This window comes from Apis florea, unplaced genomic scaffold, assembly GCF_048593485.1.
Source record: "Apis florea isolate Af1SG1 unplaced genomic scaffold, ASM4859348v1 contig_2350_pilon, whole genome shotgun sequence".
NCBI classification, from domain to species: Eukaryota; Metazoa; Arthropoda; class Insecta; order Hymenoptera; family Apidae; genus Apis; species Apis florea.
In genome coordinates, this window is record NW_028256565.1 from 9,252,226 (window position 1) to 9,274,761 (window position 22,536).

At 33.9% G+C, this 22,536-nt stretch overlaps 1 protein-coding gene and 1 long non-coding RNA gene across 18 annotated transcripts in view; one reads left to right on the forward strand and one right to left on the reverse strand.

Annotated features, from left to right (window-relative positions):
• Window positions 1–14,401, reverse strand: part of LOC116414930 (uncharacterized) — a 164,664-nt gene extending 150,263 nt beyond the window's left edge. For 6 of the 10 annotated variants that reach the window (XR_015291058.1, XR_015291064.1, XR_015291061.1 and 3 more), the window contains exon 1: window positions 14,193–14,401. This is a non-coding gene — a long non-coding RNA (uncharacterized LOC116414930). The remainder of the gene's footprint in view (window positions 1–14,192) is intronic. The other 4 variants (XR_015291060.1, XR_015291059.1, XR_015291065.1 and 1 more) reach the window with 1 other exon arrangement.
• The window catches only part of LOC100870354 (neural cell adhesion molecule 2), a 428,395-nt gene that overhangs the window by 339,766 nt on the left and 66,093 nt on the right, over window positions 1–22,536 (forward strand). For all 8 annotated transcript variants that reach the window (XM_086904550.1, XM_086904548.1, XM_086904549.1 and 5 more), the window contains one exon: window positions 20,844–20,976. In XM_086904550.1, coding sequence (XP_086760676.1) covers window positions 20,844–20,976 — 133 coding nt within the window. The remainder of the gene's footprint in view (window positions 1–20,843; window positions 20,977–22,536) is intronic.

The window sequence follows — 22,536 nt, forward strand, 5'->3', positions numbered from 1 at the left end:
ATAATTAAATATGCATATGCAACGATTAAAAGAGAGAAGAATCTTTGTGAAATATGAAATTGATGTGATCGAGATAGAAAAATTAAACGATAATCTTAAGAATTAATAAGTTTGACAAGTTTAAAGTTTCGAGATGTAAAAATTCGAAAATTTAAACGCGTGAAACATTTGGAAATTTGAAAAATTTAACTATCAGAGTACCAAGATATAAGAGTACTCCGCTGCGAATCTACAATTCTAAATGTAACAAAGCCGAAAATTCAGAATCATCCTCCATATTCGTTGATTATAATATGTATATATGCATTCGAAGTGCATACGGGTACATCTTTAATTATCATGAAAAGCAACATGAATTAAGAAGATACTTAGTGACAGACAGTGTTGTACAAGATGTTTCTCACATCAGAATATTCGAACAGAGAATATTCATCAAGAGACATTTTGTGATGATGTATGGATTGAAGAATGAAAAATAAAATTCTATGATAAATCAAGTTAAGTAAATAGGACCAAAAGATAATAATAAGACAGGCGCAAGTTTAAGTTTTTGTGAGAGAAAATTCAAAAGAGATGCTATAGGGGAAAAACAATTTTTAACAATTTATCTACGCGTTTTATTCTTTTGAACGCGATTGTTCAAAAGAGTTACTTAGTTGAAAGTTAAGTTAAGATTGGGAATTCCATTCGAATGTTTTCATAACTGGAATCAGATAAACGAAACAACATCTTCTCTCTTACTCAATTTGATTAAGTGGAGTCAATCTATCTATCCGACAGTTTCAGAAAAAAAAAATCAATGTACCATAACATCAACTAATCTTCACAAGACCAATCCATCGACACATACGAAATTATACGATTATATTTTCTCTTAAGAGCATCCTTCACAAAAGATCGAACAAAAATCTCGTCGACAAACATCGAGAGGAGAGATGAAAATGCAGGAAGAAGAGGCCACGCCAGTGAAGTGTTGCACGCGCGAATCGAGATAGAGCTCACGATGACAACGGTGGGTACGAGCACGAAAACGAAGACAGAAGGGGTTGGAAGGAGGAATCAACGAAGGGTGGCGTGAAAACCTCGTACGGTGGTGGAGAGAGACAGGTTGGGTTGGGGGACGGTGCAAGAGATACGCGATACAGTGAGGGTGAAATGAATTCATATTTACGGAAGCTGCATGCATATGCGGAGCTTTAAGGTGAGTTTGCAGCGCAAGATAGGAGACACGGGTGCACAGAGCAGCCGTATCTGAGCGTGTAACACGAGTCGAGACTGGGGCGTGCTGTTTGGGCCAATTTCATAAGATTCAGCCATTTTGGGGTGGCGAATTAGGCCACGAAATAAGACTGGATTCGCTATTTGGGATGGTTGCTCGCTATTGAAGAATTAATATAATTGATGTAATTGATTGGGTTTTTGTGTAATTGTAAAATAATGTAATAAAGTTAAATTGGAGAAGAAGTTTTTTTTTTGCTGTTGATTTATATATCGATGATCAAAATATTAATGGAAGGGATGATTACTAGAAAAAAATTTGACGATTCCTTGCAGCATAAAATAATTATTAATTCGCATGGGATAAGATTTTTATTATAAAAAATTAACATAAGCTTTTCATTAGGAAATAGAGGTTTTTATCCATAATTTTCAACCAATCTTCTTCGATACATTTCCTGTACACTTAGAAATTCAGTGGAGAAAAGGAATGAACAAGCGACGAAAATAAAGGATATTATTCGTCTCGGTGTAATTGGGATTAATGTTTGATCCTGTCGACCAGAAACGTTAGTGGAATATGAAATAGAAATGGAACGTAATAAAACAGAAGATTGACATAGATGAGTTCTCTTTAAATTCATTAGCAAATGCTTCACTGTCTCATGGAAGAACAGTCGATTCTTTTTTTCTTCCATCAATTTTTTCTCCCTTACTTAGCCTAATTTACTCGATATACTGTGAATATTCGTTTTTTAACGAATGAAATAACGAGATTAATTGATTTGCAATAATGATGGTAATTAAAGTATTCTTCTTCGTTGTTCATTTAACAAAATTTTAAAACGACAAAATTGCAAGACAAAGACTGATTCTATCCAGCCTTTAAGCGTAGCTCGTTAATTTCAAAAATGGCCACCCGAATAAGCCAAGTTCAACTCGTAAAAAGACGCTGTAAACCTACTTATTAGTCTGCACACTCAAAGAAATTGGATTTTCAATTGCGACGATACCAATGTATCACAGTATTTTCTGTAACGTTATGTTTACACGTAGAGCGTTTTCACTGATGATTCAAGATCTTGTAACACAAGATTTCGAGTTATAATATCTAAGAGAAATTCTATATTATGTGATATAATCTAAAAATCTAAATATAGATCAAGAAAAAAAATAATTTACTAATTTAAAACAATATCTCTGAAATAGATTGGTTCTTCTCTTGCTGAAAAGTCATCGTTTCAAGCAGAGAAGCTAGACCAATAGTTAATAAAATTTCGCGATTTTCTATGATGAAATAATAAATTTCAATGGTGAATGGCACAAGTGATTTATTTTCGTTCGAAATTCCTATCTGTTTAAAAAACCTTTTCTCCCTTTCGTACTGCTCAATCACCCCCGTTTTACGCGCAAATGAAATTGATTTTGTTTAGCTGACAATCACGACACGTCGATGTCGTTATCAATTACAGATAAAACGATTGTTTCGTTTAGACAGAGAAAAACTGAGTAAGAGAGATTTTCCAAGATATCGTCGAAAGGTTTCAGTGATTGCTTGAGAATTTGAGAAGAGAAACGAAGCTTTTCTGCGGAGATTGATATTAATGGGACAGGGTTTGAGGGTTAGGTTTTGGTTAGATTTAAATGGGATTGAAAAATCGAGTTCTTCTTTCGTTTGTATTTGTGTGGTAATAAATTTAGAGTAAAGTTTTTAGAATTTAATTTGCAGTAATTGTTTCGTGTAATTTGTTAACTTTTCATATTTGTAATCTGTTTTCCCTTAACAAATGCCTTTTCAATAAATTTTGGGATTTTACTTTTAAATCATCACATTGATCATCTTAAAAGCAAGGATTAGAATTTCCAGAGAGGACGAGGTCGAATAGAAATTTGGAAATGCTCGAGATGTATACGAAGTGTATATAGATTGCTGAAAATGTATACAACTGTATACAAATTAGCCATTTATAGGTGTTTCTGAACATGCAGTTAAGGCGATTAGGTTTGTGATATAATGGACCTAGTTTTGGTTGCGTTCTGTGTTCATCCGAAATAAACTTTCTAGAAACAAGGGAAATGTTATTTACGTTGTTTCATAGATTGTATTATTATTAAAAATAGTTTTGAAAATATAATTATTTAATTCATATCTCAGAATAATTTTTCGTGATTGTCAAATTTCTTCCTTTTAATTAAATTAAAACGCGGAAAAAATTAAGTTGAAGAAACTTCATTCATTTTTGTCGTATTCATTATTTAACTTCGTGCCAACTTACACGGCACGTTCTAAAGGGAAAATTAGTTTACCTCAGAAGTCAGGGATGGTATTAAAGATCAGAACGAAATGGAAGTTTGTAGAAGTTCGTATTAATACGCTGAATCCGTTCAAATTTCTAAAGACAGCTTCTGTAGAATCTTGGGAATAAGCGAATTCGCTATACACTAAATGTATTCCAACTTATATCTAAAATCATTCGATTAATCTCAAGTTATTAGAATTATTGGATTTATCAAACGTTAATGATATTGTCCCAATAACAATAACATCGTATCGAAAATCTCGATTAAAAAAAAACAAAAAACGAGTTCCACAACTCAACAATTCCCCGCACAAAACTCGAAGACATTAATACGTTCGAAAGAATGGATCGTTAATCACGAATCAAACGAATATCCAGCAATCAACATCCACTCAAACAAATGACCAAGCTCGCGAGCAACACGGAACACAATCATTCCAACCCGGCACAAAAACCATACAAATTGCTTCGCACACCTCTCCAAGACGCTCCCTCGAGAATAAACCACCCATTCTGCCCCCGTCAATGGACCTCTCTGGCAAAAATATCGCCACCGTCAACGAGCCACGATAAAAATAATAAATAATACGCATCCTGGTGCGATCATTACACCCGTATGTTTCTCTCTCGTAAACGAAAGAAGCGACAAAACAAATAAATAAAAAAAAAAAAAGAAAGAAAAGAAGGAAAGGGAAGAAAAATAGAATTAAAAAGAAATTCATTCCACGAGCCATGAAACGGTCATGAGTTCAAGCGTTGCGGAGCGTGTGCACGCGTCTCCACGCGTTGAAAAGCGGAGCGTTAACTGCTGATAGTCACCCTCGCAGCGACAAAGTAGTCTCATTGTCTCCGGCGTCCGATTGTTTCGCTGATCGTTCCCTCTCCTTCCCTCCAAATATCCTCCATCGTTCGTTCCAACCCCCGTGTTGTCACCGGCGACGCCTCGCCGGCGCCCTTCTATTTCTTTTTTTTTTTTTTTTCCTCCTTTTTTTCCCCTTTTTTCGCGAATTCTAGCCACGCATATGGCGTCTGGGAAGATGAAAGACAGAGGACACGGGCTCTGTTTATTCTGCGAAAAATTTTTCTGCGCGATACTGCGTGCCATATGCCATTAATTCGAGCCATTCATCAGCATCACCCCAGGTGTGTCGCGCACGCCGATGCAATGAGGAATTGTCCCTGTCGTCCTCCTCCTCTTCCTCCTCTTCCTCCTCTCCTCCTCCTCCTCCTCCTCGTCGAGGTGAATTAATGCATGCCACTGGATTTTAATCCGAAGGATGATGATGGATACCGAAGCGATCTCCCGTGAATTTTTCTATGTGTACGAATTAATATTATAAACGGGATAGGTGGAGATTATGCAATTGGTGATTCCAAGTGGAAAAATAAAGTTCTTCGTTTTTTAAAAAAAACCATGTTTTGAGGAAATAAAATTTAAAAGAATTTGGCTAATTAATTGACTGGATAATCAGTGAAAGCGAAAATAAAACAAGAATGGAATTAACAAAATGGAATTGTAATTAAAAATTATTTTTTTTCCTTCTTAAAGGATTATATGTCGTATATGAGGATTACTGAAATCGTGTAATTTTATTTTTCTATTCTTCTGCAAGCATTATTATGATTATTATTACGTTGCAACTATTCCCAACTCTATTCGTTGGATTTTATGAACTGAACAAGAGTTTCCACCGAGTCATCTTGGTTCCTCTGCTATTGTTCTCAAAGATTCTGTTGGCTGAATTTAGAAACAACTACAATACTGCGAAATATATATATATATATAAAGCTTACAATTTTAATTTTTTTTCGTGCTATTATACAAAGGATATTTTTATAAATCTTACAATCATTTATATCCCTTTCCAAAAATAATAATCGTCCTTACTTCTCGCGTCTTCGAATGATTTAAAAAAAATCATTTTATACTTCCACAATCATATCCCTGTTTATGCATTTATCTTTCAATCCCCAACAGAATCAACAATTCTCAACCATTATTATACATTATTCGCAATACCATCCCCTTCAAACAAAAAAAAAAAGGGAAAAAAAAAAAAGAAAAATCTCGAGACCAAATAAAATAAAAACTGGCCAAAAAAAGGATAATCGAAGGAAGAAACGAGACGTTTAAAAACGACAAAATCGTTTAAACAAGCAATCCCCTAACGACCCGAGGCGGCATAAAAGATTTCGGGGAAAGAGGCCGCGAGACATTACCAGCGGAGGAAGTTGAGCGTCGGAGGCTGGAAAATAAATAACCCCGCGAATTACAGTATCCGCTAACGGGCAACTTAATTAAACCGAGCGCGGGTCCGAGGAAAACTCCGAAAGTAGGCGATAAGCTGTCCCCTTGCAAATAAAGCGAGCATACTGGAACAACACTGCAGAAACCCTCCTCCCCCCCCTCCCCTTCTCTCCAACTGCATATTACACAGTGCGGCCATTTATATATGGTGTGTTCTTTAAATAATTAAACGAATGCAAATATCGAGAAGCTCTGGCATTGCTCTGCGCGTGTGTATGCTGCTGCTCCCTGTGGAAATAGCATCATATTATCTGACCCCCGAATTTTTGAAACTAATCTTTAACTCCTTATTTGCTTACTGGAATTCTGAGGTGAAAAATAAAAATCCAGCGTTATTATTGTAAGATTTTTTTTACTCGATGCTTAACGAGACGTTTGGTATTATATAATTAATTAAAAGTTGAAGTTGTGAATTTTTAACAGAATTTTCAATACATGAAAAATCGAGATAGATATTGATTTTTGAACAGCGGCGAAAAATGAAACAAAATCCAAAATGGCTGTTGACGATACTCGTATTGAACGCGAAAGAAAAGCCGGATAAAAATGGAAAACCGTCCGTATCATCCCACTTAAAAGCAATATCATGTAAAATAATGTATTTGAATAATGTATTGAAGATTAAAATCATCATAAGTCAAAAGATAAACTGATTTGAATTATTACAAAAACTCGTTTGAATACGTTATTTCTGATCGATACTTTTTTAATTCGAGCTAAACCTTATTTGTAACGCGAATAATTATTAATCAAGTGCACAAATATTATGGAGTTAGTATTCGACTGAAAGAGCAGCGGCGCGTAATTAATGGGTGAAAACACGCGAGACTCTCTTAGCGAGGGAAAAAGGGTTGGTTTTAATCCACGACATGTCGTCTATCGAGTACAAAGTGTAGAAGACCATGGATGCAACCAGACATCATTCGTAGATTAAAACGGTGTGATATCACGCCTCCAATGTAAAATTATGGGAGGAAGATACGCTCTTTGAACGACGCACGATGTTTTTCTTTCCTAGTTTCCTTTGAATTTTTTATTTTAGCTCTTCAGTTACTCTTTTTTTCGATTCGATGATGCACGACGAGGAATTTCGAGATCAGATTTCTTTGACATTTAACGTAGAGATGTAGATAATAAAGATAGTAATTTGTATATTGAATTCGTGTTTCGTTTAGATTGAGTTGATTTGAGATTCTTCTTCTTTTTTTTTTTTTTTTTCATTCATAATATAGATACTTAAAAATAGCTTATTCATATTATATACTTCAATTGAGTAAAATAATATAATGTTTCTATTTATATCTGTTATTAAACATTCACATTTCATGAAATTTTAAACCGATTTATTAAACAGATTATATTTTAATTAATATTTCCAATTCCCATATACGTATCCCAAAAAGGTGTGCCAGTTTGAATCAACCTGATATTTTTCACAATAATTTCAATTGCCACTTATATATCTATATATTCCATTCCAAAAATACTTGTATTACGTTCAAAGCTGAAAACGCATTAACGTTTCAACTTCAATCACAAAAAAATACTTGAAATATACATTATACCGTTGAATCGATCCATCATTAATATTCTCAATCGTTAAAAATATTCTAAAGGAAACACTGCGAACATTGCGAAACGAAGAATCGAAATTAAAGCATCGGTGTCTTCATTATTTATAAAAAAAAAAAAAAAACAGAAAAGAAATCCAATATTCAAAGAATTATTCGCAAAAAAGCGGGATGGTATACAACTGTTCCTTGTGCAAGCATCGAACGTAGATATAGCGCGAATCGGACAGGTAATTAATAATGCTAAGTAACGGATGGCGAGGCGTTTTAAAGGGAAACCGGTGTCGGATAAAAATGAAATGGATATAAGGAGAGTGAGTGACGCTTTATGTTCCTGAACCGCGGCTTGTCTTCGACGTCGACGCACAAGACATTCGAGGATTATTCAGAAGCGACACAGTGCAGCTCCCTGTCGCTTTTACGATGATAATATTTCAACGGTACGTCACTCGTGTTTCTATTCCTTCCGTCGTTTCGAGGATAAAGTAAGTAGTTGCGGGGGCGGAAAATCGCGAGTACGGTATGATTTCATGGAAAATCGAGGGGAAAAATCACTTTATATTCTCAACGAGAGCTTCTTTCGATATCGTAACTCCTATATATGATATTGACGAGTTGTTTGTGGTTTTGATATTTATTTTGTTCACTTTTCAATTTCATTAGTTTTTCACTCGGGCATTTTTTTTTTTTTTTTTTTTCTTTTGGACGTGAAATTGAATTTTTCAAGGAAAATTCAAGAGAATAATCTTATGCTCTTCGAGCGTGAAAAATCTTCCTCTGTTTTCGCATCGTATTGAACAACGATGATTTAATCTATAAATTTTCAACGATCTTTTTTAGCAAGAAACTTCTTTTTTGTATGGAGGAATACAAAATTTATAATACACGAAGAATATTACAACGAATTAATTTTAAACAAAACAAATTCAGCCTAGTTATACACATAACAGCCATTCCGTTGAAATTCCCAAAATTCAAATTATCAAGGATTCGAATTATCAAGCCTGGTCTAAGAATCGATTTGTGCCCTAATAACAACTTTTATTTCCGCAATAGCCGCGTCCGAACTGGGTGTTTTCGCGCCAATAACTCTTTGAACCATAAATTAACCGATGCTTTTGTACGACATTATCCGAACGGGATTAACTGAAATGTCACAGCTGCGATTACAAACCGTTCGATCGAACGTGGATATCGAATCGTGGGGGGAGGGGGATCCAACGATCGACAAAAGGAAGAAACCGGCTCAACGACTGACCATGAACACGTATTACTTTCGATTCTCGCGATAAACGCGCGTTATTCAGTTTACCTTATGACTGTGCTTGTACAGTTCCTCCGTGAGAGAGAGAGGAAAAAAAAAAGAGGGACGGTAAATCTCGATGCGAAATCCTTGTTAAATGGATCCTGGCAAACAATGAGAGACGTTAATCTTTTTATATTGCTACGAATGTATCAGGCTTCGTGTATAATATCGCTTCCTCGCGTGTTGAGGTTTATTACTTTTTATGGAAATTTTACGTCACGATATTCGATGTCGTTCGTTCGTCATTCAAATTTCTTCTTTTTATTTTTAACTATTCAAATACAATTATATTCGTATACAACAACTTCATTTTTCTCGTACATCATTACTCTATCTTTCGATTTTTCAAATTTCGCGCGCACGAAATATTAAATTCTATCTGTAAAACCATATCTCTTCGATTCCTTCATATCAATATTCCTTTCAATATTCAACGCTCTGCACTTTCACAATCGTACGATCAGAACTTCCTTAAGAATCGACCCCAAGTCCCCAAGACCCACCATCTCCATCCTTTCAAATTTCGCGCGTTTTCCCTCCGGGTCTCCGCCATCCACGGAATAAAGGATCACGGAGAAACGTCTCGCTTCGCCCCAAATATCCTTCCAGTTCTTCGCCTGTCTAAACGGACCGAGCCGCAACAGAAACGTTGAAATCTCGATGGCGGAACCGTCCCTCCCGAGGGTATATCCTGGGCCCAAGGCGACGCGCGTACGCGGTGCACACGACTTTACTTACAAGTGCTCATACATATGTATCCCATCAGCATGCATATAACATCCGAGTAATTAATGTATGGCTGCCTCTGCCTTCTCCTCTCTGCTCCCCCTCTCTTTCTCACCCTCATCCTGTCGGTGATAAAGTTTTCGAGTCATCCTCGTGGAAGCGCCTCTCCAACTTCTCCCATCTCACCCTTCTCTTTTTTTTTTTTTTCCTTTCCCGGTTTCGAGCGTTTCTCCTTTTGTTCGCCCACCACTCCCTCCTCCCTTCCTCGTGGCGCGACCACGTTTGGTTATTAAATTTGAGACGAGACCGGTTTTCAGGGATCGTCGCGATCCGAGGTTTCTTTTTTTCATGCGCGACGGGACGCGGTGTTAATAACAAGGGAATTGTGAAGAGTTCGAGCGGGAAGGGGGTTGGTTGGAGAAAAACGTTGGGTGGAATTCGTGGCTAAGTCTGAAGCGAGGTAAGGTGGAATTAATTAATGAGGACAGGATTTTTGTTACTCTGTACCGAGTGAATTGATTGTGTTCGTGTGGTTGGTTTCTTGATTGAAAATTGTGGAGGAGTGTCTTCTTTTGTGAGCTATATGATTTCTTAAGAGGTATCGTTGTTTGAATAAAATTGCAAGAAAATTCTATCGTATACTTCGCGTTGAACAGACGTAGATTCTGAATTGTTTTTCGTTGAATATATTAACGATTTTTAATCACGATAATTGATCAATTACTTGTTAAAAAAATTAATGAGAATGAATTGGAAACGAATATTTAAATTTTTTCGAGTTTTTTTTTTATTTTTCGATTTAGCCTAAACTTCTTTATAATTATAATCCGAAGAAGAAGTACAGAAGTGTATCCCATAAAAATTTTCACTACCAATGGAAATTGGAAAATTTATATATCGATATATCAATATTATTGAAGAAAATTGATGACCAACACCACTCGATCTGATTCATCAAAGACTCTTCACTCGAAGATGAAACAATATCCGTTTCAAAAGCAAGCAAATTCCATCGCGAAAGATACTCGAGACCGAACCGCTTAAAAAATCCATGTACTAACGATCCGATCCCGTTCGCGTTATTCACGAAAAGCCTTGGATCACAAAATCGCGTCACAAGGCAATACGGCTCAAAAGCCAAGCATAAAACGCGAGGAGTCCCGTGATTCGTAACAATGCAATCAAAACGCTTTCAAGACTTAAAGCACCTGCCCATCATCGTAAAGCATCGTACCAATCTCGCCATCTTCGAATTCACCTTTCATTTTTCCATTCGTTTCCACTCCACTCGTCCCCCTCCTCCCGTCATAAAATCCTCGACAAATTGTAACCGATCGCAAATATTCGCGGAGGCGCGCCTCTCGACGCTTATTGACTCTGCAAATTAGTAAGAAGCAGCACTTTACGACCTCTGCTGCAACCTCGGGAACGAAGGCATTAAGCTTTCTAGAGAGTCTCGGCGAGGGTTTGCATAAAATTTTCACGATGGAGAGGCGCGTTGTCGATCGATCGACGTTGGATCGTTGATAGAGCGGGATGCGCGGATTTATCAAGTATTAGTTATGTCGTCATAAATACAGCGAACCGCGTGATTTCAATTCCAGACGAGCGGCTAATGGACGGGTCGGTTGGTTACATTCACGCACCGTGGAGACAAACATGACATAATTAGTCGACGTGAATTAAGACGTGGTTTGCGGCTGCGCTAGGCATATGATATCGTCGTGTACGATACTCAATTTATGCGAGTTGAAATGTATAAAATATATCAGATATTCGTCGATTGAAAATTGTGGATAGTGATTGGAGAAGCTATTTGTTGTTATAAATCTTTAAAAAATAACAGTTATTTTATTTTCTTCTTCTATGAATCTATCTCTTTGAATTTTTATTTGTTTTTTAATTACTATGATAACGTGTACTAATAATTAAAATTGTTATCCGTAAATCAACTTAGATTTCTATTAAACTCGAACCAACCGTTTTCTCTGCATCGATACTCAATGGAAAATTAAAAGAGGCTATCAATTCTCAAAAGCCTCTATTGTCCTCCGCTGATCACCGTTCCTTGACTAAAAATTCCCCGAAATACCAGGGGATATTTAGAAAAGATCGTGGAAAAAAACAAACGATCGTGTAACGTACTTTCCACAGTACATACAGAAAGAATAAACGGCTGGTTTTCAATAACCTCGCCTCGTGAATCCGTTCAATCTTTCTCCTCCTCTCTTGCTTCCCTATCCTCTTTCTTTCGCCCGCTTTTGCAGTCGAACATCGGGCGCTGGTAGTTTTTTTCTTTCGCGGATTCGCGAAAAAACGGTCGTCTCTGGAAAATCGAGGCACCTTTATCCCGGCCACCTGCCCGATCTCCTCCGCGGAGGCCCGTTTTAAATGTTCCCCCGCCATTGTTTGCGGCAACTTTCAGCCGCTTTTACCACCGCAAACAACCATTTTCATTTAGTTTTCTTTTCATCCGGCCGATGCGCTAAGTGAATTTTACTGCCCACTTCCATTTCGCTCTCCTTTCATTCCTTACGCGTACCTCTGACCCTGTTTGGTAAATCTAATCCTTGCTTTTCATAAAAAAAAATCCACCCCCTGTGCACCATTCATTCCTCTCGTTTCCCCTTTTCACCCTTTCTTCCCACGAATTTTCTTCCGCTTTCTCATCCGTTCTTGTTAATTCTTGGTCGTTTTCCAATTTTTTCTTTCTCTGATAGAAATGATTGATACATATTTCTTGCCTCTTACGTTCGATACATTTCTCTCTTGTTTCGTTTGTGTTTCTTGTGCTGTTGGATTTGAACGGGTTGTGAGCTTATTTTGTGAGGCTCTGTTCCCTTTCTGCGACTCTATTTATGATCGTTCTTTCTCGATCCTTATCGCACGTGTAATTTGTCTTGTTTTCATTTTATCGTGTATTCATTTTTTCACAATTTTCGTTCGTTTAAATTATTCGTAGGAATTTTAAAAGAACAGAGAACGTGTTCGACACACGATCAAAAAGATATTTGAGAAAAAAAGAAATGCGAGTCTTAATTCTTGTTATTAATCCTTTATACCAGATTAGTATTGAATATGTTGAATTACAGAATAAATGAAATTTAAAATTGTTAAAGGGAAAGTATTAAATTAAAATATTCATTGGAATAAAAAAGATTTCTTTTCTAAAATACTCGAAAGAAAAGAAAAATGTATAATAAATTTACGTGACGCTATTCCTGCAATTTCTATCGAATAAAAATTTCTATTAATATCGTTCAAGTACTTCGATAAAAAAAACAGGTTCACGACGTTCAACATATATTTTTTTCTTAAATCAAATTGTACGACTTCCTTTAAAAAATTCACAAGAAAGAACTAATTAAACCAAAGTTACGTCGCTACGACAAAATAACAAGAAAGCTACATTGAATTAACATTAAACGATGCTGAAATAACTGCAAACGTAACTTTCTAAAACTTTTTCCAACCCTCGATTTTCAATCCCTCGACCTTCCAATTTTTACACTTTAAACACTACGGTCGTATAGAAACGTTTAAATACATGGAATATATAACACGGCGTGACCCCATTTCTCTGTTAATTGTACTATTTTTATTACACGAGACCACTCGAGAAACGATCTTTTTCACCGATTGTGGTTAGGTTCTAACTTTTCGTTTCACCCCATTCCACTTCCATTCTCCTCGAGAACGAAAAAGTTAATCGTGCAACGCTGTCATACCAATCCTTTAAATTGGAAACAAAAATGAAGGGAACGAAATGTGGAAATATAATAATAATATAAAGAGAAAAAAAGATCGGAGAAAGGAAAATTTGCTAATCATACATTCGAATCTAACGCATGGCATGTGTGATGGATTGGAATATAAATAAAAAAAAAGATTAAAAAAGAAAAAAAGAACAAAAGTTTCATTTAAATTGGTTTCTGGTTGTGATTTTCGCGACGTGATTTTATTAATTTTGACATCTTTGAAACTGATATTCAAGTCCCATGGTAAAAATATGTATATTTTCTACTATATTTATCTCGATGAATCAGAGGGTGCAATTTTAAATTTTTGTCAAGGATTTTTGTTACGTTTCATAGTATTAATTTTCAGTGTAAATTGTTATTTTATAATCCTTCCGGGTGAAGTTTGTTATAGAGTTTAACAGGATCCTGTTAATATATTTTTTCATGTTCAAAAAATAAATGGAATTTATTTTTGTAACGTATTAAATTTTTTAAAATATATTTTATTGGTCTGTTTAATTGAAATATATATAAATGATACTCTTGAAGAGTATCAATTATTATTTTATCGATTATTCATTATTCTTATATATGTATATATCGAAGTTATCACGATAGAATAAAGATATGAATAAAAGATAATCTCATTCATTTTTTATATTTAATAATTTTATCATAAAAACTAATTCAAATCGAAAATGTGAAATATATTATGTGATTTAATTGAATAATTATATAAATTGTTATGTTAAAAACGATATGTGTGTGTGTGTGTGTGTGTGTGTACATATGTATATATATGTGTATGTATGTATATATGTATATATGTGTATGTATGTATATATGTATATATCTATCTGGATACACATACGAAATATATATATAATAATTGTAACATCGAACAAATATTTCAAAAATCAACGAATGGATTATTTCGAAATCCAATCTCAAGACTCAATATACTCAATATAAAATAGAATAAAAATACAATGATTACAAGAAAATGTTTGCCTATGCTCTTACCTTGAAACGAAGTGAATAAATTTTACATCCTACATCTCGTCCGCACGATATCAAGTTTTCAATCACATGAAATTGTTAAGAATCACATCACACATGTTTCACTCGAATATATAAATATTTATTGAACAAAACACTTAATTAATATTAAATACAAAAATGAGAAAAGAGTCACTTCAAATTGTCACGCGTCGCCATGATGAACTGAACCTATATGGTGTGTCCCTCTATGAAACTAATTTTCATAGTCGATAATACAGAGAGACGTTGTTATTCTCTAAGACATATTACTCTTGTCTAGAAATATTACTAGATGATATAAAATATAATATTTACGTAAATATTACAATATTATAATAAATATTCATTGTAGATGATACAATATTTATGGAAAAAGATGAAAATAATAATAATAAGAAATGCATGCTGGTGTATCGTTATTATTAATATCAGGATTATTTACCGATCGAAAAGATGTGTATCACGTATATCACCTGTAATTGAAACACGCACGATTTTCAACGTTAAATCCTATCGACAATTCGAGAAAACCAGGCATTAATAGGTACTTGTACGGATCAACAATGTAATCGATTTTCATACTGGGTCGGTGATTTAATCGATAGTATCGCCTACATGCCGATTACTGCATTAACAAACACGATTACCTCGCGTCGACAATTAATGTTTGATCAGTCTACGTCCTTTTAAACCGTTTCGTTCATTGTACGTTAAAATCATCGCGAAAGGATCGGATTTTCCCAGTTATCGATTCTCCCTGATGCGAATCGTGTAAAACCTCCTCCCCCCCTAGGAATTGTAAGTGGATACAATGTCGAAGCTCGGTGATATCCCAAAACGAAACGACATACCATTCGATGTTTCGCGCGTGTGTGCGTTCACATTGAAAGAAATAACACGATGTTTATTTTCAAAAATACGGAATTTCGCAGGAAATTGCGATACCGAGCAGATTAAAAGTAATTACAGATATCGTGAACGATGTAAAATTTCGACTGAAATTGAATTGAATTCTACGTTGTGATATTGTATTTTGCGAAGAAAATGGAAATTTGTTCCGGCATTCTATTTCATTCTCGAATCATCACCGCAAAACCGCAAAAGAAAATAAAATGAAACATTCGATAAAAATTAATCTCGAATGATCCCTATCTTCTTCATTATATATATAACAATTTTTCCTAAAATTATATTATATATCTCGCGTTCCTTAATCTTACCCCTTTCTCAGGGGTTAATTCAAAAACATGTTGGTATAATATACATCCAATGTAATAAATTAATTTCACACGGCATAATGTACACGACACGCGTGAACAATAAACCAGATCCATGGCTCAAAAACCGCCCACCCGTCGCGAGAGCGATAATATAAACCGTAGCTTCCTTCAAACACCTCCTCCCCTATTTTCCACTCTCTATACCGGCGTAACAATCGAACATTGTTCCCTTTGTTCCCATTCGAAGTGTAATGCAGCAGGATTCGAAGCAATTTTTCACTATCTCGCCGACGAGTAAATTAAAATCACCACCGCGGCATAAAACGGTGCGGTCATCCCCGGCCTCGATTCCTCGACAACCCCTCGAAAACATTTGTCGCCGGGTCGAGAACCTCCCTTTGGATACGTGTACACTACCGGTTTTCATCCAAAATGTTAAATGGCTCGTAAGTTTGGGCCCGTTGCCATTTTCAATATTCTCTGAATCGAGGATATATATATATACCGAAAAACAATAATTAATACAGGAGAGCCATCGATTAATCATTCTTTCTTCGTCTCGTCCCCCTGTCAACGACAAATTTTACGCCCTTCGCGAGAATTATCGCGTTTCATCGATTTTATCATCGTTTCACAGGGTGTGTTGGATATATTTGTGAGAGCTTCTATTTCACTTACACGGGCACGGTTTTGATCGTGGAAACAGAATTTTCGAATGGTCGGTTTTGTACGTTTCATTATTTTCGATTCGAGGCAGAGTTTTTTGGGGTCGCGGCCGATTTTTATCGTGTCCTTTTATTCGCAGCCTTTGTCCAGCCGCGTTTTTCTGAAAATAAGTGATTAAATACGACTGTTTTTTTTTCTTCTTTTTTTTGGGGGGGGGGGAGAATCTTTTGAAATCGTGAATTTGCTCAATGGAAGTTTGTAGGTTAATTCTTGCTGATAACGTTTGAAAACGAAACGATCATTTACAACATTTTAAAACAGACTAATGTTAATGTCTTTATATGTATTTTTGATTAGTTTTCAAAAATTCAATTTAAAAAAAGAAGAGTTAAGAATAATTGTTATTACTTATACAAATATGAATTATAAAATAACATAAATACAGCATTGTAATAAAGAAAACGAGTTTAACGAACCAACAGTAGAATATATCTTTTTTTAGTGAACGAACAAATTCACATCTATTTCAACAAGAGCCAAGAAAATGATAAACTCGAATAAAATTTAGAGAGCAAAGTAAAATAAGGATGTATATTTTCCAAAAATCGATCGATAATCGATAACTGAAAACAGCCCCGTGAAAGATTCAATCAACCCTATAACATCATTATTACTGTCCAAGAGGAATATATCCAAGTGGAGGGGTAGTTTCGCTCGGTCGCACCCTAACCTCTATTAGGATCGTTCGTTCCAGATTCCTGCGATCGACAATCGCATAGACGCACCCTGCTCAATGAGCACGTACACCTCGGATCGATTCCCACACGTATTATTAACACAGGTAGGAAATGGTGGTGCAGGAAACTTGGTGCGTTTTAACGTTTGCGGGCCACGTGAACAAATAGCCGGCGCATTAAAACACGTTTGCATATTCATAAGCGAAGGAACGCACTTAAGCGAGTTAACGACTCAACGAGCGGCTGAATATTCTTGACAGCCACCCAGTTGCGTTTTAATTAACGTTGCGAACCGTTGTTGACTACTGGCCATCCGTTATGCGTGCAAATTATTGATCCTGCACGGTTGGACCGCGAATCGTTCATGTTTTCACGCGTAACACGAGGCTGTTAATGTGAATCGAGAGGCGGTGATAAAAATGACCATTGTTCAACGTTGTTTCGGTAAAGAGATATTGTTCAAAAATTTCAATTATTTTTTTTTTATTTAATTTAAGTTTCAATCGTCTGCTATAGATATATCTGTGGTTTAGTTAGTTAATTATAATGTTTCGTATTATAATATTTGTTGGAAGATGATAGTAAAAATGATCGATGATTTGTATTTTTAAAAAGGCAGAAGGATATTGTTCATTATCTTGAATTTTTTTTTATTAATATTTATTATATAATTGTTATAGATGTATTATTTATAGAACAGAAGATTATTTTTAATTTTTAATTTATAAATTTTTCAAATAAATTTCAAATAATATGGCTCGATGTATAACACGGATGTTATAATACAAATTGAAAAGTTTATAATAAAAATAACAATCATTTAATGCTATGAACTATTTATAAATTATAGAAGATTCAATTTGTGAGTATTTATAACCACGTTGTGTACATAGCGAATCGGTACAGAAGAAAGAAGACACTAGTTTTCATTTTATTGATCGGATATTAGAATTCCAATACTATCCGAACAATCGATCAAGAGGACGTAGTGAAACTTTTACGAGATGCACTCCAATCTATCTATTGCACAATGGCTTCGAAAATCTTCTTTAAAAAGATACCCTTCTTGCGATTCAATAAAATTGTACTTTGCGACTCGATAATATTATCACCACGATATATAAAATCCCATTTGAATTTTTTTATTAAGAAATTTTAATTTTAACAATATCATTTAAATAAATTTCAATTTTCTTTATTAAAATATTCGTATCGTATTATATAACTTCTGTTACTGCAATTTTCTAAAATGTAACGTTTATGTAACAAGAGATTAATGATACATATTAAATAAATTTATAATAAAAAAAAAACGATTACGATAAAATATAGAAAATTGTTCTTGCAAAAAATATCAGATACGAAATTGGCACAAGTGATAATTCGCTTAACATCATATTTCAAACATGATGTTACATTCACGTCTTTCGTTCTTGTCTGCATGATAAGTAGAGAAGCGTTCTATCAGGTAATTAATTGCGCATAATAGCCATCGATTAATCGGTCATTCTCGTCTATCGCTGACCTGAAATCCGTCATTGTCGGCGTTCCGTGACAAATCGGCTGTATCGTCTGAGAATACCGCCTTGTCAAAGAGATAGGAATTTAAAATAGATAACCGCAGTAAAAATAATCGAAATCTTGAAATAGTATTATCTTTTCTCAAAGATAATTGCAATATAAATTTTGTTTAAAATAGAATAAATAAATATTTCCAACAGCTCGAAATTCCTTTGCAAATATCAAAATGATGCGACTTGATAGATATATTTCTAAATGTTTCTATTTATAAATGAAATGTTATTTCCTATTTCGATAAATTTTTCCACGAAATTGTTAATTCACTATCTTCTCAAATTGAATATTCACTCATACATGGTTTTCCCACGAGCTTCGGCCATGATAGTGGAAAAGGCAATACAATTTCCGATGAAAAAAACCAGGAAACGAAATTTCCACCCTTTGGTCTCATAAATAGTCAATTTGGTAGTATTTGACATGCCATTGACACGTTTCAATATTCAGCCGATGGATACACGATATCGAATTTGTTATCGTGTTTTGGATACGTTTCGTTTTTTCCCTCGATAGAGAAAAAAAAAAGAGAGAGAGAGAAAGAGAGATTAGTCTCAACTACACGAGTGTCAAATTATTGTAAATAGTTGCACGGTATGATTCTCGTGTTTTTCTAATATTTAGAAAGTACATCATTCAAAATAACCATTATAAAAGTTAATTGAAGTTTTTGAAATGACAGAAAAATTGCGTTCATACGTTTTCATTAAATGACTGATACATAAAACGTAATGAAGTTTTTTTCAATATTTTTTTTTTTTGTTTAAATAATATTTTCGGAGAAAATATATTTTCACTCGATTCAACTTTTATTTGTATAGATAAATAAGATAAAATAAAGCAATGAGTAATTAAGGATGATTAAAATTGAAGCAAATAAGAGTTGACACATATTATTTAAAATGACAAAAAAAAAAAACTCTGTAATTAATGTTATTTATAAAAAAATTTCTTGTTAATTTTTTAAAATTTATAAATTAATATCAAATAAGGATAAGTATTATTTTTTTTTATTGAAACTACATTTTTTAAACATTATTATAGAATGACGAATAATGTTATTACATTACTTTTTTTTATTATGTTACTACATTAGAATTCTTTCTTAGCAATGTATGCAAATGATAAAAGGGATAGAACGAATAAAAAATGTAAATTAATACGTCTAATTGTCATTAACAAAGTATCTTGACCGTATTACGTTACACTTAGTCTCTATTCGCCTATAGTCTTATTAAGGAAAATTATACACATGCCACACGAAGTATAGAGAGACCGGTAGACTTCAGAGCGGCCCGGTTAATTGCTACAATTACGTTTGATTAATGACTCTAATTGCACTTTCTTTTCCATTTTTTTTTCCACCTCTTTTTCTATTCTTCTTTTATTCAATCCTGTAACGAGCCACGATATCGTTAGCCAACGTGAATCAACGCGGTCACCCGAATGAATAACGAAAATTAATATTCGACGGTAATATGAAAGATTTATTCATTTCGTGTAATGCAGATGTTTACGACACGAACGTGTATACAGGCTGCATGCATGTTGTTGAGTTTAGAACTTTGGTTTAATGTTAGAAGTCATTTACTCGGATATAATTATTAGCACAGTTCTCTTGAAACATGGTATATTTAATTGAAAATAACTTCAGATGATTCCGTCTAATTTTCTAAATTAGTTACACGCAATGTTAATAATTATTATACGTTTATAAAAATTAATATCACCGTATAAGGCACAACGTATAGAAAATTGTTCGCAAATTTTAAAGAATTAAAATTTGTAAATGCAAAACGAATAAGATAAGAAGGTTAAATTCTTATAAGTATTGGGTGGTCTTTGGAAGAATTTTAGAAGATACATTTTAATTGTGCAATCTCAAAAGATTGAAGATGGCAATTAAGGGCGCCAAGGTTTTGACAAATGAGATAATTACTGAGTAATATTTAGTATTTAATAACAGGGTAATGATGAATTAATTGAGATATTCTTAGAATTCTAACACAACTATTCTGCTTCTTCTTATTCTCTACCTAAATCTAATTTCAATTTTCAGGAGAATAAATATCATTACAAGATTAAATTTTTTTTCAATAAATGAAGATGAACTTCCAAATTTCAAAATCAAATCTTTTTTTTTTTTTTTTTTTTTACAATTATAAGCTAACCAAAGATAAAAGAAAAATTGTACTCGTCAAAAATGAAGTTTTATCATCATGATCAATAAAAAATTCTTCTCGTCACTTGCTATTCAGATAGTATTCAGATCATTTACCTGGGAAAATCAAAGATAACAATTTCGATTGGACACAAAATTTTATCGATAACTTTCCACACGATAGTTAAAGCCAGACGATTTGACGCGAACTCCAGTCACGCTCTCCTCTCGTCATATGATGTACCTGACTTTCGGCTCGTCTTTGTCATTACAGTGACAATGACAGATGCGGAGGCAGTGGCAGGTGGAATTGCTCAGTTACCATGCGACGTGGAACCTCCAGTCCCCGGGGACAAGCTGCATCTAGTTATTTGGTACAAGGAGGAAGCAGACGCACCGATATACAGGTAAATTTCATTCCTTACTCCCATTTTCGTTTCGCATTTTTATTCGCATTGCTCGAGCAAAAATGAAGAAAATAGCAAAAATATGTGTACTTTTTAAATAATTTCAAGGAATTTTGATTTCTATCTTACATGTAGTTTTGTATTTTGATTTGAAAATTAGAAATTAATAATTTTTTTTTTTAATGAAATATTTTTTTAATAATGAAGATATACCTAAGGATTAGAAGAAGAAAATTTGTAATGACAACCAATAGAATTTAGAAATATTATAAAAATTCAATGTATTGTTAAATCTATTTTATTAAACTTCTCTTTTTTTTTTTAATTATACGTATATATATTTTTAAATGCATTTCAAATATTAATTATATCCTTGGTTTTTATAAAACTTTACAAATTTATTAATTATTTTTTGTTGATGTTACATCTTTGAGTTTTAAAGAGAATTTTCCCTCTCTTTAAATATTTTATAAAGTAAAGTTCTCCTTCTGAGCCATGAAAAAAGTATGAAAATCATAAAGTCAATAAAAATAGATTTATCATACTTTTTATGCAGTAATAAAATACAGCAGTAGAAACATAAACATAAAACAAATTTTCAAAATATACATATACGAATATATGTATACCATACATTGTTTCTAAGCTTCTAAATAAATCAAAATACCGTTTAATTTATATTTTTATAGAAATTGGAATATTTTCTAGCAAATATATATTTTCTGTATACAAATTGATGTTACAAATATTATAATTCTAAACAATTTCTCTAATTAAAATGTACATACGTCGCTTCATGATCGTTAAACTGCGAAATAGCAATTGAAACAAGCCTTGTACTTGAAACCAATTAAGTTGCCCTCGTAACAAGTCTTAATTAAAGAAGTTGTGTGCACTGTAGCCTATAAGAAGTCAATCAACTGTGTTCAAGGTTACTAAGTAATACACTTTCTACTTTTCATCCTCTATCTCCATTCAATCTCCATTCAACCAAATTTTTAGATAAATTTTTAGAAAAAATTAACTATTTTTTCTCACCACTCCTCCCGTGGAAAGAATTTTTCTTCTTTCAACCTATCATCAATACAATTGCCAGAAAATGATTTCATTGTGCAAAGAGAAGGAAGGAAGTGTTTAGAGAAGTGGAAGAAAAAGAAATTAGGAACAAATAACAGGGTGTTACATTGTATTATAGAATAGAGTACCCGTCATTTGTTCTTCCGCTTTCAATTTTCGTCCATTTTCTTCCACCGTTACTTTTCCTCCGCTCTTTTTATAACGAGATCTCTTCCCGCTAAGATACAACGAGAGCTCGATAACAGATAACCGTAATCATCGTTCAAGAAACAAAAAAAAAAATATATATATATACATAAATAAAAATTACACAAGACTTCAAGAAACGTGAAATAAATTCTTCGAATAATCCAACAGTTCTCGAAATTTAATTTAAATCTTTATTAAGATGAAACGAGGCAAAGTGATGAGAGCTAACGACGACGAAGAGGCAAAAGCAAGAGAATGCAAACGGATAAATAAATGGATGAGATTGGCAACGTT